Source organism: Pongo abelii, chromosome 15, assembly GCF_028885655.2.
Source record: "Pongo abelii isolate AG06213 chromosome 15, NHGRI_mPonAbe1-v2.0_pri, whole genome shotgun sequence".
Lineage (NCBI taxonomy): Eukaryota > Metazoa > Chordata > Mammalia > Primates > Hominidae > Pongo > Pongo abelii.
The window spans coordinates 74,167,773-74,187,269 of NC_072000.2; the positions used below are offsets into that span (position 1 = coordinate 74,167,773).

Below are 19,497 nucleotides of genomic sequence, written 5' to 3' on the forward strand. Positions count from 1 at the left end.
TGGGGAGATATACTCTATCGAGGTGAAAAGGAGAAAATTTAAAATTGTCTTTTTCTGCTTTCCCTAGAAGATATAGTTTCTTATACAAGACCAAACACTCCAGCACAAGTCATCCTTAGCCCTATCTTTTCGGAGGCCAATCAGGACGCAGTCAGCCCTGTATTTTAACCTAGCCTAAGTACTCTGATTAGCTTGAGCAACTTCAGAAGTTGGCCTGTGGCCTCCCGAGCCCCTCTTCCAGCTAGTTTGCTGGGGTCTCTTTAGAGTTAATATGTTTTTCTGGATCAGGTCAGGGATGGAATTGCCTTTTAAAGAGACACCTGTGTTGTGACCCAGACCAAGAAGAACCTCCTCCAAGGAGCTTGCTACATGTGGGTGGCAGCACAGGGGTGGTTGTGCTTTGGTGTATCCCCACTCTGAAGTCTGTGCCTGGGACCTGACTCTGTAGCTCAAGGGTATTAAGGCCCTAGAAGGATGCGAAATAGGAACAGTGAGGATTACATCCACAAGACCATGAGGGGCAGGAGCTATGGCAGTGTGCCCCTCCCTGCAGATCCTGTGCCTAGCACAGTGGCTGACCTTAGAGGGGGGTTAGTAAATATTTATGGAATGAACGAATGTGGCAAGTTGTGGAGCTAGTGTATGAAACTACCTTCAGGTTTTGAATTGTTTTGCAAGGAAATGAATGCCAGGGGAGTTTTGTTCTAAGGGCATCTTTCAGCAATGATGGGAGAGCCAATGTCCCTCCACATCCCTCCCCTACCTGAAGCTAGAGCTGCATGTCTTGCAAGGTCTTATTTTTGGCCCTGTGATTTTCATTTCTCCCCCATTCTCCCAGTTGATTACCACCGTTTGTCACCTTCTAGTCTGAAGGCCCATACAGGTTACATGTGTGCCCTAGAGAGGCTGCTGAGTGCTTCTGGCAGCCCCTATCACAGCACCACTTTGGCTTGGGACATTAGAGTTCATCCCATCTGGTGAGATTCAGAGCTGCATCATAGGGAAGGCTGAAGACTGCCTGTCCATGTTATCTGAGCTGAAGAGGGAGACTATGTGGTGAGGATGCAGTTGCCTGGGTAGATGCTGCCCAAGAGGGCATCTGGGCCTGTAATGCTAATGACACTGTTGAGAAAGGACACTGAGTTGTTCTGTGCTGAACTGAGAACCGTAGGTATAACACAGAGGAACAAGTAACCCCATCCGACTTCCAGAGATCAAGAAGCCGAGAAGGCATCCTTCCTCCTTCCCCTCCCACTGCAAGTCTGGGCAAGCTTTGCTCAGTCCCCGGCCTTGTGTGGGCCATTGCCCGCCAGTGTTGGATGCTTTTGAGGTGACAGCAGAATTTGGTGTAGAACTTTGGGTGCAACTTGGCTAAAGGCAGGTCTGGGTCAATCTGTTTGGATTCTGTGTGTGCCTCACTCTCATCCCTTTAAAACAGGTGTTTTTTAGGAAACTTAGAAACTAAAGAAAAGTGCCAAGAAAAAAGCCAAACCCATCTATAACCCATCTGTATTCCTACCATTCAGAGACAGCCACTATTAACATTTTGGTGTATTTCCTATCTTTTGTCTTTCTCTTTTTCTGTCTGGAGTGGGAGGAAGATTACTTACATATATACACACATAAGTATGTATTATATATATGTATATTTATATACATGTTTGATATTCTGCTTTGGTTTTAGTTAATTTTATATTGTGAGCATTTCCGCGGTCAATAAAAAGTCTTGAGAACTGCTTTGAAGGCTGGGTGAAAAGTCTTTAGTACCGAGTCTTTGGGGTGCTATCCTTCGCATCAGAAAAGCCTGTGGCGTTCCCGTTCTTTGAGAGTGTGCAGGCTTTGCTTGGTGTGCCCTGCGTGCTCTCTGGGAGTAGATCCACCCACCCCTTGCTATCTTGTTTCTACAGGACTGCTTAACAGATGGGATCTGCTAAGTGCAAAGGCAAGGGTCCTCTCAATCAGTTTGCCTAATCCCATGCTTGAGGGAAATCTGACCTTAAGGGTTATAAATGTCTGGACTAATAGAAAAAGATCCTCATAGTCAAATACAGGTTTTTATCCTTAAAAGAAAGATCTTTGCTCTGCCCTGGAACTGAAAGGGTTAGTACATGGAAGAACCATTCTTTCTTTCCCTCAGGAATGGGTTTGCTTTGGTTTTCCACTGATCTTCCGTTCCTGCCTGTAGAATTTGACATGGTTTTATTTACTTTTCCTTGGCCCAGTTTGGGTCAACAGGATTTCTCTCCTGCTCAGAACAGCTTCACAGTTGTGCGAAGTCAGACATGAGCCTGAGGCCTGGGCAGTGGTCATCAATCCTTGTCTGAGCGACGCAGTGGGGATTTTCAGCTCGAGATGGTCTGACAGTACCAGTGCCCCCGCCAGTCCCACACGGGCCAAGCTATTTCTTCTCCTCTTTTGCCTGTGACTTTGAAAGCATTTTGTGTGTGTGTTTGGGGGTATGCACACATGCATGCTCACATGTGTGCATGTGTGTGCTTGTGTGTTTGGTGATCTGAAGCCAGGCATCAATCAGTACAGCAGGATCTCAAATGACAGTGGAAATAGCAATGAAAGGAAGCACACGAATTAAACACACACAGCCCCAACAGAATTCGATGATATAGCAAGACTGGGATTTCCTCTTCTGTTTGTTTTAGTCTGCACTTGCTCAGCTTCATTCCCAGAGCTTACTGCTGTAAGGGAGTGGATTTCCTCAAGTGCTGTGGATAAAGCATTTCTTCCTCTGTTATCTCCTTTGTCAGTGTAAATCTCTCCACTGTGTAAGTGGAAATGAAGATGAGCCTGTGTGTATGCCATAGGATTTCATCCAAATTAAACAGGCACTTTAATGACATTTTCCTTCATGATAATCCTATGACACTGAAATATACCAGTTCTCCATTTAGTTATTACAGAGCCATGACATACTCCCCAGGGGCCGGGAGAGTATAATACTCTGCCTCTTCTTCCTGCTATGTTTAGAATTTGTGTGGAAGTCTTTTATCGTGGGTGGGCTATGGTGAGGCTGTTTTGGGCCTTTTTGTATTGATAAGGGGAACAGTAGGTGGTAAAAGCACAATATGCGAGTGGATAAATATTTTCTAAGGTTAGAAAATGAATAGCAGCAACACCAAGAATCCCATGTAGTGGCGTCGTGAGGGCTAACGGCAGCTCTGCAGCAGGATGAGAAAGGAGACCCAGACAAGAGGAGAGTCTGTCTTGCAGGTTCAGTGGCTTAGGCCTGGAGAGTGGCTTTTGGGCTTCTTACCGCTTAAGATGTTGTTGGGCTGTTGCTGTATTGGGGATGGAGCAGGAAGCACACTGGGTGGAGTTCACCTGGCCCATTTGGCCCATTGAAGGAGGGACAAGGAGTGTCTATGGCTTCTGTCAGTGGCATGAGGGTCTCTTATAGGACACTGATAAGGTCTCCATTCACCTCCTTTGGGGAACATACTGTGATATCGGAGGGCTTATGTCTGGTGGTGCAGAGCAGATCCAGAGGGGAGGAAAACAAAGACTACCAGTGCTATTGTTTTTGCAAGTAACTTAGCTGGCAGCTTTCTTCTTCCACATTCGTGGTCCTAGACTCTTGAACAAGAGCCAGTGATTGTGCCCTCCAAATGATGACTTCCTAAGGGCTCTTCTGAGTGTGAGGGTGTGTGCACGCATGTCCCTGTGTCCATCTGACGGAAGCACACATGCCTCAGCTCATGAACAGGTTCAGCTGATCAGCCCTTTTATTTAAAGCACTATCCAACTCCCACCCCTTTCAAACTCTCCACTGGACTCTGGGCCAGGTTAGCTTCATTTCAGCCACATTGTGAGTTACTGAGTGTATTAGTCTGTTCTCACGCTGCTAATAAAGACATACCCAAGAATGGGTCATTTATAAAGGAAAGAGGTTTAATAGACACACAGTTCAGCAGGGCTGGGGAAGCCTCATAATCGTGGTGGAAGGCAAAGGAAGAACAAAGGCATATCTTACATGGCAGCAGGCAAGAGAGCGTGTGCAGGGGAACTGCCCTTTATAAAACCATCATATCTTGTGAGATTTATTCACTATCATGAGAACAGCATGGGAAAAACCCACCCCCATGATTCAATTACTTCCCACCGGGTCCGTCCTACCACATGTGGTGATTATGGGAGCTACAAGTCAAGATGAGATTTGGGTGGGGAAATAGCCAAACCATGTCACTAAGGCATTTTGTCTCACAGCCAGTTCCAGTGTCATCTTTATGGAAAACCAATCTCTGGATCCTACTGGCTTTTGCAAGTTCTCCCTAAGTTTGGGGCTGCCTGTTGGAATCCCACAGTCTGCTAAAGGGACCCAGTCTCCCCTTAGCTTCTATTCTTATAACTGGTATTTCCAGGTCTCTTCTGTCTGTGATTACACAATAGTGCCACATTCACATTTACTCCTAAATTACAATGACTCTAAGACCCTCATCTGCTCAAACAGTAACTCCCCTTAGTCCCCACTTTGGGGTGCCTTGGATACTTGCACAAATAAGTTATAATTTCCCCTTTGCCCAAAGGATGCTTATTGCTGGCTGTGCCCATGGTGAGAGCCAGGTCCAGGTGAGTGGGACTATCTCCCACTGCTGCCAAAGCTGTTGATTCAGGTGCCAGAGCAGGGATGGGCTTCATGCAGAGGTGGGAAGAAGGACCCACCTCATTTCTGTTTCTCTTTGCCATCTAGCTCTGTGAGTGCCCAGAATCTCTTAAGGGGAACTTGAATCTTTTGGATGCCACTTTCAGCTTCTGCATCTCCCACTTTGTCCGGAATCTCCACAAGTCTCTTGCGAAAACAATTCTGTCTGTTTTGGAATCTTGTCTTTCCAACCAGAGGGGTTCAGTCACTGCCCAGCACCCATTTGTATTGAGATCAACCCCAGCCCTCTTCCCCACTCGCCACCGAACTTCTCCCTCAGTCCCCCAGTGGTAAAACACATCTCACATATCACTGGGTGCAAAGAGCTACCAGTGATCATTAGCCGAGGATGGTGGCCCAGGGTCAGGTGGCACAGGAGTATCCGGGGCTCACTGCCACAAGCCAGCAGGCTCAGTGACATGCTAGATATTTGTGTTCTTAGTAATGCTCAATGCAAACTTAGAGCATATTGCTGGTCAGAGCTCATAGGAGTGTTCAGGATAACTTTGTAAGGAGTTACTACCCTTGGCTGAATAAATTGCTCCTGCCAGGTGGAGAGATGGTGCTAATTTAACAAATCCTTCCTATCAGATGTGTGTGTCATTGGGAGGAAGGGCAGGACGCTTAGAATCAAACAGGCATGAAGAAACTCCTTTTTTGTCCTCTTTGCCTTTGCACCCCACAAGTCTAAGTCCTCTCTTATAATCCATGATCTCTTGGATGCACCCCAAGTATAAGACCATTTTGTGGCTCCTTGTTAATACCATCAGCTTAATCTCTATTTTTTTTCCCTCAATGCTAGTGGGCTGAGAGGATTAAAAAAATCGGGATCCTGGGTCCTGGAGAGCTCTCTGTTTATTTGATTTGGAGTGAGAGGAGTTTTTATTTGTGCTGGTGGCAGACTTTGAGGGATGAGGAGAGGGAATGGCATGCAACTTTCTCCAGCCTCTGCTTCCCTAGTCTTTAGTGACAGGGCAGGGGTGTGTGTGCACAAGCAGAAAATAAAAATAAATGCCTTCCGCCTCTGAGTAAAAGGTTTGATGCCCTGTTGGTGATCAAGGAGGACTAAAATCTAAAAGACATTTAAGTTGTAGGACTCCACTCATGCAAAGACGTATTTTGATCTCCACTTGTCCTCCTTTCTCCTTCTTTCTCACCAGGATGCATGCTTCTGGCATCCCGCCCTGCCCTACCTAGACTTGTGGAAGTCCTGTAGGGCAGCGACGAAGCCCATTGATCTTCTCCATGGGCAGCAACCCTGTTCCATAAGACAGTGATCGGATTTGGTTCTTGGTGCTCTTATTTCATCTAGTTGGTCCAGATTCCACCAGGTGCATTTGCTTTTCAGCCTGGGATAACCACCTCTCAGGAGGAGGCAGCGTGCATGTAGATGCCTAGTGTAGGACTCAGAAACTCACATTTGCCTGTGACTAGGCTGTAGTTCTCGGGGGCTGCTGATGGGTTTGCTAAGCTCATCATCTACAGTGTGGCCACACTTATTACCCAGGACACCCAGCCACTTCATTGGCCCAAATGTGCCCCTTCTTTTCCATCCCCACTGCTGGCTTATTCAAGTGTAGTAACCTCCTAAGTGTCCTCTCTTTTGTCTCTCATACCCTTGCCAAAGATTTCCAAAGCTCGGGTCTGAGTTTGTGTTTTACTTCCTTCATTGGCTTTCAGTTTTTTAACAAAACAAAACAAAACAAAACAAAACAAAACAAAACAAAACAAAACACCAAAGACAGCTGGGAATTTTTAGGATCCTCTACGATCTCTCCCCAACCTGGCCCTAGGGGCTGATTTCTTCTATGAATGGTCATTTCTAAACTCTATCTTGAAATTACTTTGCTTGTCTACTTAGGTCTACCTGCTGTGATTCTCTTAGCGTGTCCTTTCGACATCCCTTCCTACTTGTGAAAATCTTTTAAGATCCAGTTTATGGCTCCTTCCCTGAGAAATTCTCCTGGGTCTTTTCAGTCTGAATTTACCTCTCCTTCTAGCCCCGCAGAACACAGGGTCAGCTGCTCTGTCCAGCACTCAGCAGAGCCCTGAAGCATAATAGGTGCTCAGTGAGTCTTTGCCAAATGGATGGTTCTTTTTCCTTCCTCCTTGCCTCTCCTCTCCTCTCTTTTCCTTTCTACGAGTTTGCTGTGACCATCTCACATCTTGGATTTTCTGGCACCCCATTTTCCCATATCTTATCTGTTTGTTTGTGACTTAGGCTTTGCTTCCTGGTTTCAAAAATGCAGCCCCAGTGGAGATATGTCCACATGTCAGTTTTTGCAACTAGATCAGCTTGTAGGGGCAGGGCCTGTGTTCTTGTTTATTTTCATAATCCTCAATGTACCTAGCATGGTGGCTTGTATTAAAGGGGGTGGGCGGAGAAATCGCCAGAAACTTCTCTGAGTGCCTATGGGGGGGTCTGATGTGCCCTTCAAAGCAAACATTCTTTGGAAATTTTTCTTTAGTTTTGTGTTTATTGTTTTTATCTTGTTTGTTTGCTGAGTTGTAATTTACATGGGGTACAACTGACCCCTTTTAGGTGTATACTTTTATGAATTTTAACAGATTTATATAGTTGTGTAACCACTACCATAATCAAGATCTAGAATATTTCCATCACCCACAAACATTTTCTCCTGCTTCTCTCCTGATCTCCAGTCCCTGGTAATCATTAATCCAATTTCTGTCACTTTGGTTTGGACTTTTCCAGGATGTCACATAATGGAATTATATAGTATATAACTTTTCGAGTCTGGCTTCTTTCACTTAGAATAAGGCTTTATTTTTACTTTTTTGGAAATTTGATGACTTGGGCCCTAACCCTCACTTTATGTGCACCTGCTTTTCTAAAAGATTGACAAGGAGCATGGGTTTGGGGCTGCAGACAGAGTGTGTGGATTGGGAGCATGTAAGTTAACTCGGTCCCCTTTGCATTCTTGGTAGGGTCTCTGTAGATCCAGGGTCTCAGCTGCTTTGTCAAACTCATGGGTCCTCCTGTCTCCTGCCTTCCCACACAGTGGCACCTGGTGTAAGACAGCCTTCTCCCCTGGGCCCTGGCCCATCATCCCTGTGGCTGCTGGTGGTGAGGGGCACAGTGGAGGAGGGAAGTCAGGTGGGTGGGGTGAAGTGACCGCTAAATTCCTCCCTTGCGAGGGGGTGGTGGTGGGGTGATGAAGGTCAGGCCTCTCCTGGCTAAAACAACAGAAGTGGCTCCAGCTGCCCAACAGCTGGAGGGGGTGTCTGCTTTCCCTCAGCAGCGTGAAAAGCCCTTTAATCGGGCATGCTGCTGTCAGGCTCTGTCGCGGAGGTGTGCGGAGGAAGAGCAGATGCTGCTGTTGCTGGCAGGCCTCTCTTTCCCTTTGACCTCCCTTATCTTCCCTCTTCCATCTTCACTGAGCCCCCCTCTGAAGCCAGCAGGTCGAGGCCCTTCTTTGCACCTGTGTAAATGCAGTGGTCATGGGGTCAGGGAAGGGTGAGAGCGAGCTGGCAGATATAGGGATGTGGATTTTTAATGCAGATGACCAATTTGATAGTGGGTGGGTGAGTGATGTTTTAATGGGAAACCACTCTCTATTCCCAAAGATGCAGGCCCCAGAGAAGAAGGCCAAAGTCCAGTTTTGCAGATGGTGAAGGATGTGGTGAGAGGCGAGCAGTCCCAGGTTGGAGAGCAAGCGGCTGAGCTGCAGCTAGACGTCTGGAATGTGATTCTCCGCTTTTTGTTCCAAGCATTGGCTCCAAGAGTGGCTTTTCCCCCCTTTCAATAGCAGGTTTACCTCCCAGAAATGCTTTTTAGTACTTGAGTTCTAAAAACTTGAGCTGGACCGTGATTTACAAACAAGACAGAAAAATATCCCCTCTCTTGGGAGAGCTCTTTTTGCTTCTGGTGCCCTTCTCCTCTTCTGTTCTCCTGGGGGCCACTACTATAGACCCAAACCACTGTTGCCAGAGCTGACAGCAAAGCCCTTTCTGCCCCTCAGTGGCATCTGGGGCATAGTGTCTGATATCCCTACATTTAGGAAGGCAGTGTGGTGTGGGAGAAAGAATCTGGGCTGTGAGGATCAGACTTACAGGAGTGCTCTACCACTTACTGACTTAACCTTGCTCAGCCTCGGTTTTCTCCTCATTCATTCAAGCCATACATATTTATTAAATGCCTCATTTGGGCACTGGGGATGCAGCAGTGTCACACCCAGATCTTGGTTTCTGCCCTCAGGGAGCTTACAGCCCGGTGGAGGGGCATGGATAAGCAATGTAAAATTAAATGATGGGCCATTTTAATCACAATTATGGCACAGGCCACAGTGGACCATAGTGGGTGTTCTGGGGGCTCATTACAGGGATCCCGACCTGTTTTGGAAGGCAGCAGCATTTACTCCGGAATTGGAGTTAATCAGGTGGAAGCACATTCCAGGGAAAGGGGCCGGCGTGTGCACAGTCCAGAGGCAGGAAGGAGCTGCAGAGCTGGGCTGTGGTTTCTGCCCTGCCTGTTACCACCCAGCAGGCATACATGTATGGATTGTTCTCCTCCCCTTTCCTTCCAAATAGGCATTTGCAGATTGGACATTTGCAGGTGGAGAAAACTCACCATTATTTACAATGTTGAGGCTATAGAAAAATGAATTTAGGGTGTCAAAAAATTGACTTGTAACTGATTTTTTTTTTCCATCTGGCTATTGTTCTTACTCAAGTGCATGCATATGGTAGCTGCCCGAAAAACTAGAGTGCTAATCACATTGGCCATTAAATTGTCAGAGTTTTCCACCTTGACATATATTAATTTCAGTCTCATCAATCTAGAGTCTCAGATACTGCCCGAGTTATGGGTGAGATGACATCTCTGGGCTGGTGGAAAGGCTTCCTGGAGGCTAAGGCCAGGTTCATTGGGAATGAATTCCATGATGATTTAGTGATATATGGGTACTATCTCAGCCATACTGGTATATCCTCTTAGAGATTTTTTTTCGTTTCCATTAATCCAAGGAAAAAATACCATGTTTAATATGTGACTTTTATTATTTAAGAGATAGATGTTCCTTTAAAGAAAAGAAAGGAACAAATACCTTTAATCACTATACATTTGAGAGCTTTAAGCTGTTGTTGGTAGTTGGACGAAGAATATTTCTTTTCACAGTAAGTGACAGAAAAAAGAGCTACTTCTTCATGATATATTTTAGGTAAGGTTTGATATTCATTCATTCATTCCTCAAACATGTACTGAACAAACTTTTTTGGTAAGGTGCTGTGTTATGCCCTATGTATATAAAGAGGAATAAGACACAATCTTTTATAGACGTGTAAATAGATAAATGATAATGCAGTATATCGAGGGTTTTGATAGAAGTATAAACACAGTGCAGTAGGAGTGCCAAGGAAGCTAATAGTGGTGTTTAAAATATGAAAGTATTTGCTTTTTAGGATGATAACCTCAGTGGCAATGTGGAATTTGAACTTGGGTTAGGGGTAGGGATGGGGGCGGAAGTTTGGTGCCAAAGAATCAAACACCCAGGCGAGAGATAAAGGACTAAATGAAGTCGTCATGGATAAGACAGGAAAGCCTGTTGGAGACAGAGCCCCAGCCAATCTCCCAACTGAGTGAAGTCAAATCTGTTACCTCAGGTGGTACCATGTGGAGCAGAAGAACCTCCTAGCTGAGCCCAGCCAATCCACATAAGTATGAGAAATGATAAATTGTGGTTTGAAGCTGCTAAGTTTAGGGGTGATTTGTTTTGCTCCAACAGATAAGTGAAGCAAAAAGTTTGAAAGTGAGTACTTGAAGCTGTGTTACATACGAATTTATTAAAGAAAAACCTAAAATTAATTTGAGTTTGGCCTGTGATTTTTGAGTATGTTATCACAGAGAGAAATGTCACTTGCTGCTCCAAATTGTGGACTTCAGTCTCCCAAATCCAGTGGATAGACCTCTGACCTAGTTGTTTAGCCTGGCTATTGTCTCCTTCTCTACACCCAGGAAAAATATATGAGTATGCATATTACCAGAAAAATACCTGTTTAGATTTTAGATATTGGTTAAGTCAGCATTATACTAACAGGTGGAAGTTAAGAGGGTGAGCACAGCTCTATATTATAAAGAATTAAACATCTCCTCCCAGATGGAATCTTAGGCTGGCTCTTTTATTCCCTATATTGTCATGGAAACTTGGCAGTCAGTCAAACCTAACACAGCTTGTGGTATTGGGGTGGTCTCCCTGAGCAAAAGCTGTGGCAGGGCTTGCATTCTACTATGCTGGAGACTGAAGGGGAAGAATCAGCATGTGTGCATTTCAGATGGAGGGGATGACTAGTCCAAAATTGATTTCATCTACCCGATCTCCTCCATGGCAAAGGCAGCCCCCAGTCAGTAGCTTACTTTTCCAATAGGAAAAATGACTTGTTTATGTGTATATCAAGTATCCGTCCTACTTTACAAATGTGAACAAAACACAGAGTGTTTGGAGTCATCCACTCTGCAAGGAGAACGGGTGGGAGAGACAACTGCAGATATACAATTATCCCAGCTCCTTTTGTTTGGTTTCTGTATTATGCAATCATATTTAACATTATTATTTTGTTTTTAGTGTCTTTTGGTTAGGAAGAAGGAAAGGAATATAAGTGAAGATTTCTGTAAAACTGCTATTTCCCTCTAGAAGGAAATGGCTCAGTGTTTGGCTTGTTGGAGAGATGGCTTGCTCCTGCCCAACCTCCCAAATTTCCACCAACCATGATTGCTCCTGAGCAACTCCAAACTCCTGGAATATCCTGGTTTTGACCCATAAATAGTGAACTGATTTTCTATCTGACATAGTTTGGAAATTTGTCCCCACCCAAATCTCATGTTGAAATGTAATCCCCAATGTTGGAGGTGGGCCCTGGTGGGAGGTGCTTTGGTCCTCGGCGTGCATCCCTCATGGCTTGGTGCTGTCCTTGCAATAGTGAGTACTTGTGATATCTGGTTAAGTGTGTGATCTGCCCCCCTATCCCTCTTGCTTCTGCTTTTGCCATGTGACATGCAAGCTCCTGCTTCGCCTTCTGCCCTGAGTAAAAGCTCCCTGAGGCCTCCCCAGAAGCAGAGCAAATGCCAGTGTTATGCTTCCTGTACAGCCTACAGAACCATGAGCAATTAAATCTCTTTTCTTTATAAATTACCCAGTCTCAGGCCAGCCTTCCTTCCTTCCTTCCTTCCTTCCCTCCCTCCCTTCCTTCTTCCTTCACTCCCTGTTTATTTTCTTTTCTTCTCTTTTCTCCTTTCTTTTCTTTCATTCTTATTCTGTCACCCAGGCTGGAGTACAGTAGTACCATCATGGCTCACTGCAGCCTTCACCTCCCAGCTCAAGTGATCCTCCCATCTCAGCCTCCCAAGTAACTAGGGCCATGGGCATGCATTACTATGCCTGGCTAATTTTAAAATTTTCTGTAGAGACAGGGTCTCTCTATGTTGCCCAGGCTGGTCTTGAACTCCTGGGCTCAAGCAATCCCCTCTCCTTGACCTCCCAAAGTGCTGGGATTACTGGTGTGAGCCACCATGCCTGGCCTCAGGTATTTCTTCATAGCAATGCAAGAATAGCCTAACATACTGTCTAATTTCAAAATGCAGAAATTATTCTCCAGATCAGCTTCTTTTTTCTTTTTCTTTTTTCTCTTTTTTGTTTTTCTCTCAATCAGTGTTCACCTGGCTCAACTGAGAAAAATTCGATTGAAGACTACACTCCCTCCTCTCTCTTCTCCTCTTGTTTTTTTTACTTTATAACTGGGCTGTTGCATACAGTAGCCACTAGCCACATGTGGTCATTTAAACTTAAATTAACTAAAATTAAACGTAACTAAATATTTGATTTCCCAGTTGCACTAGCTACATTGCAGTGCTTAACAGCCACATGTGGTTTGTGGCTGCTGTATTGGACAGCACAGATATAGAACATGTCCATCATGGTGAGAAGTTCTTTTGGACCGTGTGGCTTTGGAGCGTTCCAGAGTCTCTAGGATTAAGTCTTCTCTTATTGCCTCTATCTTAATAGCTCCATGGTGTCCTGTTATCATGCTCCTTGTCTCCACCCTAAATGGTAATCTTACTGAGGGTGGGTACCATGTTGGTTACGTGTTGCTTCCTATGCTGGTACAGTGTTGGGCTCACTGTTGGTGATCACTTATTGAGTACAGAGCAGATGAACAGATGAAGGAATGAACTGGAGGGTTTGTGGACACAGAGTAATCCCTTTGGGGCCCTGGAGCTTTGGGTGATCTTATTAGGGCGTAGCCATCTGGTTAAAGCTCCATTTTATAGAGCTCATTTTTTTTGTGTGTGAAAACAATCACAAATAACACACAGTTCCTAAAACAGATGAAAATGTGACACCATAGTTGATTGAAGATTGTCAATGCCCCCATGCTATCTCTGAACTTTTTATTTGGCCTTAGGGACCAGTAATTTCTAGACAGGAATATTTTGGGTGCTCTTCTGAAGCTGAGAATGATCTCTGTGTGTTGGGATGGGTGGGGCCTCTGAAGTTCTTTAACCTGTCTGTTTGCAGACAGAGTGTTCCCCTTGTTAAGAAGCTGGTCTCTGGCACAGCTGCTGTGGCCTCTCTCTCGGCGTAGAGCAATCCATTTTCTTTTCTTTTCTTTTTTTTTTAAGTATTTATTGATGATTCTTGGGTGTTTCTCGGAGAGGGGGATATGGGAGGGTCATAGGATAATGGTGGAGAGAAGGTCAGGAGATAAACACATGAACAAAGGTCTCTGGTTTTCCTAGGCAGAGGTCCCTGCGGCCTTCCGCAGTGTTTGTGTCCCTGGGTACTTGAGATTAGGGAGTGGTGATGACTCTTAACGAGCATGCTGCCTTCAAACATCTGTTTAACAAAGCACGTCTTGCACCGCCCTTAATCCATTTAACCCTGAGTTGACACAGCACATGTTTCAGAGAGCACGGGGCTGGGGGCAAGGCCATAGATCAACAGCATCCCAAGGCAGAAGAATTTCTCCTAGTACATAACAAAATGGAGTCTCCTATGCCTACTTCTTCCTACACAGACACAGTAACAATCTGATCTCTCTTTCTTTTCCCCACATTTCCCCCTTTTCTTTTCAACAAAACCGCCATCGTCATCATGGCCCGTTCTCGATGGTCGCTGTCTCTTCGGAGCTGTTGGGTACACCTCCCAGACAGGGCGGCCGGGCAGAGGCGCTCCTCACTTCCCAGAGGGGGGCACATGCACTCCTCATCCCCCAGACGGGGCGGCCGGGCAGAGGCGCTCCTCACTTCCTCCCAGACGGGGTGGCGGCCGGGCAGGAGCTCCTCACCTCCACGAGCGCCTCTGCCCGGCTGCCCTGTCTAGGAAGTGAGGAGCGCCTCTACCCGGCCGCCCCGTCTGGGAGGTGAGGAGCGCCTCTGCCCGGCCGCCCTGTCTGGGAGCAATCCATTTTCAAACCGATTTTTTGGCCTGTAGTTCAACTTCACGGGGACACTGGCAGCTCTCCTGTCCCGTGAGCTGCAGCATGGGCAACTAGGCAACCTCAGTGGGTTTGAAAAGAAACTTTGCCTTCCTCTCCCTCTTTTTTCTGTGTGTTCTCTTAAACCATGCCCCTCTTCAATTAAATTCCAAAGAAAGAAGATGAACAAGAACTTATACGTGACTTAGGATATGTTAATAATTGAATCTTCACATCACCCTATGAGGCAAGGCTTGTTACTACTCTCATTTTACGGATGAGAAAACTAAAAGCCCAGAGAAGCTAGGCAACATTCCCAGGGTTAAACAGCATGTGGGTGCTGTTGCTGGTACTGACACCCATGGCTGGGCTCCAGAGCCAAGCTTCTAATCACTAGGTCCCACTGCCTTTCATTATAACAAACAGAAACACCGGCCCACCTGCAAAAAGGACTTCACAAAGTCAAAAACTGTTGACCAAGCACCTACTCTGTGTGCCAGGCACCAGATGCTGAACATCCAGGTGAGACAGCCCTGCCCTCCAGGCGGGTCAGGCCCAGCACGAGACACTCCTGATGAGAGTTCCTGTTCTGAGGTGGAGTAAAGATGGCAGGCTCTGGGCCACCTCTGCCCACGTGCAATGCAGAAGTGGGACGGGAGAACATGGCTGAGGACGGCAAGGCTGGAAGCACAGGGGCATGAGGAGTGGCCCCAGCGATCCCCGGGGGTGGCAGGAGCCCGGAAAGCCAGGCCTGTGACATCCCACTGGCAGGTGTTGAGGGAATGGCAGGCGGGAGATGCTGCTACAGGGCTGCACTCCTCCCACACATGACGGAGGGCCCCAGGATTGTGTTAGATGCTCGGGGGAGGTGTTCACAGGCAAAGCAGGCATCGTTCTCATCTTCATGGAGCTAAGAGTTGGGGATTCCATTGGTAACCAAATCATGCAAATGAATTCTTCATTACAAACTGTGTGAAGAGCCACGAAGGAAAAATGAAGTGTGAGAGAGTATTACAGGAGATCGTCCTCACCTGGGAGAGTCAGGGAGGGCCTTCTGGAAGAGACCACCTGAGCCAAAATCCGAAGCAGGGTGGGAGGGAATGGAGAAGGAACAGCGTGCCTGAAGGCCTGGAGGTAGGAGCAGAGGTAGCTCATTTGATAAATAGGAAGCAGGCCCGTGTGCCCCACCAGCAGGGAGCAAGGGGGAGCAGGGAAGAGAGAGCAGAGGGACAGAGAGGGGCCCCCGGGTCTGATTCTCACCAGGCCTGGGAGATGATGTAAGGGTCCCCGAGCAGTGGGACATGGCTCACGGGTTTAAGGCAGGGGCAACTTGAGGGGGGTTGAGGCTGGGGATCGTGTGCAGGGCTTGACTGAACAATGCTGTCCTCTCCCATTTCCCCCCATCAGCTCACCCCTCTTCTGTGGGGCAGCCCTGGAGGCAGTGGGCTTCCTCTGGAGATGATGATCTGAGTTATTTATTTTTACCCCTGAGCACTGGACTGTATCAAATGCTGTGCGCATGAGACACTATCTGGATATTTCCCTTTGGGCCCTGGGCAAGATTCAGGTGTGACCTGTGAGTGCGTGGGAGCCCAAGGTGTCTGAAGAGAAAGCGCAATTTCACTGTCCATTTGGACAAGGCCTGTGCAGTGGTTTCAGCCCTCAGCTGCTCCGTCCCTGTGCTAGGCAGCCAGCACCCAGGCATGAGGTCCAGTCCCAAGGAGGGACTGGTTTTATAGCTGGGATGTGGTCGGTGTATTTATGGACAGGTTCGGGCCCTCTTTGAGTTTGGCCAGTGTGGGGTGTGTGTTTCCAGTACTGCCTTGAAGGGTGTGGTGCTACCTCTGAAACTTCTCTGCTGTTCTGGAAAAGGGTCAGCAAGTTCTCATCTATTTGCTTCACACAAAGGGCCCACAAATACATCAGAGACAGAGCTTGTATTCACGCCTTCCCAAAACCTCTACGAGCTTGGTTACATAGTCAACTCTACCATTACTGATGGCCTGATTTGTGCTCATGACATTGCCATTCATTATTGTGGGACATTCATTCCCTCAACCCAGTCTGATGAGGAGCCTCATTCTGTGTGCTCAGGACTCTGCTATATGGGAGTAGGTAAGAGTGGACCCAGGTCTCAAGGCCCGTACAATCTAATCATGGGTTACGGAGCAGAAGCTCATGGATTGTAATAGCTCAGTTATTGTTCTCCAACTGTATTCTGTTGTTGTTAACAGGGGGTTCCCTGATATAGGGGTTCATGGTTAAGTAACTTTGGAAGATGCTTCATTGTATATGCCCCTTGATCTGGTTGATTGTTGTGTAACAAACTACCACAACACTTAACGGCTTAAAACAATTTATGATTATAATCTCTCTCAATTCTGTGGGTTAACTGGGCTCAGCTGGGTGGTTCTGACTTTGGGGTCTCTCATGCAATTATTTATTTTCATCTCTCTGAGTTGCAATTAGATGACAGCTGGGACTAGACTCACCTGAAGGCTTCTTCACTCAACATGTCTCTGTGCCTGGGTTGGTTGGGCATTTCTCTCTCTGCATGGTTTTGACATGGGTAAACTTGGGCTTCCTCATAGTATGGTGGTCTCAGGCTTGTTAGGCTTCTTACAGCTGATTTCCTTGCAGCTGATTTCCTCAAGAGTGATTATTACAAGAGGCCCAGGAAGGAGCTGCAAGGCTTCGTGTAACCTAACTTTGAAGTCCCCAGACACCACTCCCATAGTATTTTCTTGGTCAAGCAAGTTTCTGAGGCCAGTCCAGATTCAAGGGAGAGGACATTAGACTCCATAGCTCAATGGGAGGAGTAGCAAATAATTTGTAGCTGTCTTTAATTTACTATGCGTCTTGGAGGTTCACAATGCATAAGAATGTATCAGAGTCATCTGAGAAGCCCTTCACCAAGAAAATCTGCTTAACTCAGCATTTTCCAAGCGATTAATGTTGTTATTTTAAAAATCAGCAAATCTGTTTCTCACAGAAAATTATTTAACTTCTGTATTCTGCCAGAGAGAGGTGGGCAAAAATTGGAGGGATGATAGATTTGGAGCTCACTACGATCTAATAAATAAAACTTTCCCGAGATGGAATTTGGAGATTTATGGTGTGTTCCTGATTTGAGGAACACAAATAGAGGCTGCATGGCCATCTGCATGGATGGAGAGGCTGGACATCCTAGAGGGTAAAGCTTTGATTTTACTTCTGACAGATTTAGGTTCTAATTCAGCCTCCACTGCTTATAGCTATGTGACACTGGGCAAGTTACGTCTCTAGGCTTCGGTTTCCTCGTCTACAGAATAGGGTTCCTATTTCACAGGGTTGTTGTGAGGACTGAGATCCTGGATGTGAATTACTTGGCACAGTGCCTGTTAATGGTCAGTAATTGTTAGACATTATTGTTCTTATGATGCATAGAGGATGCCTTCCTTGGTTAGACTTTGTGACTGCTCCCTTCCCTTCACCTTTAGGGTTTTATTTGGGTTTATTAGGGACTTACTTTCTAAAGGCAAACAAGTACTGTAAGTCATGGACTCGCCCCTACTTTTCTTGCAAAAGTAACCTCTGTACCCTTTCACTTTTTTCCAACCTAGTTTCTAATAAGTGACCGTGACCCTCAGTGCAACCTCCACTGCTCCAGGACTCAACCCAAACCCATCTGTGCCTCTGATGGCAGGTCCTACGAGTCCATGTGTGAGTACCAGCGAGCCAAGTGCCGAGACCCGACCCTGGGCGTGGTGCATCGAGGTAGATGCAAAGGTGAGTGTGTGCACCCCTGCCCAGCCAAGGAGAGGTTCCTGGGCACCCCAGCTCCCTCACTGTGCATTTGCAGCAGGGAAGCTTGGAGTAAGTCTGTCCACTCACTTTGCTTTCCTATCTCTCCACCCCTTCCACCAGGGCTGAGGGAAGAAAGCCTGGTCTACCTGAAGGAATGAGCATTTTTCTGTCTTTCAAACACTGCCCCCAGGCTAGGGCTTAAAGAGATGTGCTGCTATCTGGCCAGCACTTTCCTTTTTCTTTTTATGGAGATGCTTAAAACGGCAAGACATTATTGCTGGCTCCTGAATAGTGATTCCAAATTGTTGGCCAACAGATGTGTTTTGTTTGGTCTGTTTGCCTGTTTAAAAACAGCAAAAAACATTTGGGATAACATTTAAAAATTGGGAGATTCAGTGAAAAAAAATCTGGCTTTGTGTCCTTCTATTCCAAAATTGGAAAGTCTGGTAACATTAGGTCTGTGTTCCTACAAAGCAACACATGGCTAGACCTGCATAACAGCTACTGCTTTAAAGGGGAGCCTGTTGTCCAGTTTGCCACAGTCTTACAGCACTCCCTATAGTCTCTCAGAACTGAATGTCATTCCTCTCATATCCAGCTGGTTTCTCTGATTTATATCTTTTTCCTGAGTCCTGTACATATTTGAATTTGTGACCCTAGACTGCTTAGAGTCATCACAGGAGTTGTAGGTGGCTAAGCGGGCTGCACTAGAGCCTCTGATTTTCCAAAGAAAATGGTTGCAATTCTTGAACCATAAGACATGGTTGAGCCCCTGTTAGGCTTACTACTTTTAGAATAAACCCAGTGAAAAATCATGGAAGTAAAACATTTTTTTTTTCTATGGGGCCAGGGTAGAGGTACTTGGGAGAAAAGACAGGCAGAACTTGGGATAAACACGACTCCTCTGCTTTTCTATGAATGACATACGGGGAAGGGGGGCTGTGCAGCAGTTACTAGCCATGGCCCTTTTAGGCTTGGACAAGCCAGTTGGTTGTGTGTGGGCTCCCGCACAGGTGGAGTGGTTTTCTCAGCCATTTTGTCCCTTGGCCCCAGTGTCGAATCCAAGTGAAATATGAAATCTGCTCCTCTCCTCTTTCAGATGCTGGCCAGAGCAAGTGTCGCCTGGAGCGGGCTCAAGCCCTGGAGCAAGCCAAGAAGCCTCAGGAAGCTGTGTTTGTCCCAGAGTGTGGCGAGGATGGCTCCTTTACCCAGGTGAGGCCTTGGACAATCCTTTTGGGCTCTTTCCTGGATGGAGGCAGAGGGGAGGTGTCCCGAGAGCGCGAGGGCTTCTTGGCGCCTTCACTTTCTGGGAAACAGTTGAGTGAGTGGCTCTTCAACTCCGCTCCATGCTGCCTTCCCCCTCTCCAGCCCTCCCCGGCCCTCCATGCCACCTCTTGCCAACTGGCAGTAGGTCCTGAAAAGACGCATGGAAGCCCAAGCCAGGAAACTGGCATTGCTTGGTCCCCATCCTCCCTGCTGGCTGTCTCCTTGGAGGGCCAGACCTGTGCTTTTCTCTTCTGTCAAATGTGAGCTGATTATTTTTCTTATTCCTGCCAGTTTCCATGGGCAACCCCGGTATTCCCTTCCCTGTTTATTGCTACCCCCTGCCCTCCCTGCTTTCTATCCCCAGT

At 46.6% G+C, this 19,497-nt stretch overlaps 1 protein-coding gene across 4 annotated transcripts in view; it reads left to right on the forward strand.

Annotated features, from left to right (window-relative positions):
* SMOC1 (SPARC related modular calcium binding 1) overlaps positions 1 to 19,497 on the forward strand; it is a 147,534-nt gene that overhangs the window by 54,060 nt on the left and 73,977 nt on the right. For all 4 annotated transcript variants that reach the window (XM_054530244.2, XM_054530245.2, XM_024232009.3 and 1 more), the window contains exons 2-3: positions 17,683 to 17,848; positions 18,966 to 19,078. In XM_054530244.2, coding sequence (XP_054386219.2) covers positions 17,683 to 17,848; positions 18,966 to 19,078 — 279 coding nt within the window. The remainder of the gene's footprint in view (positions 1 to 17,682; positions 17,849 to 18,965; positions 19,079 to 19,497) is intronic.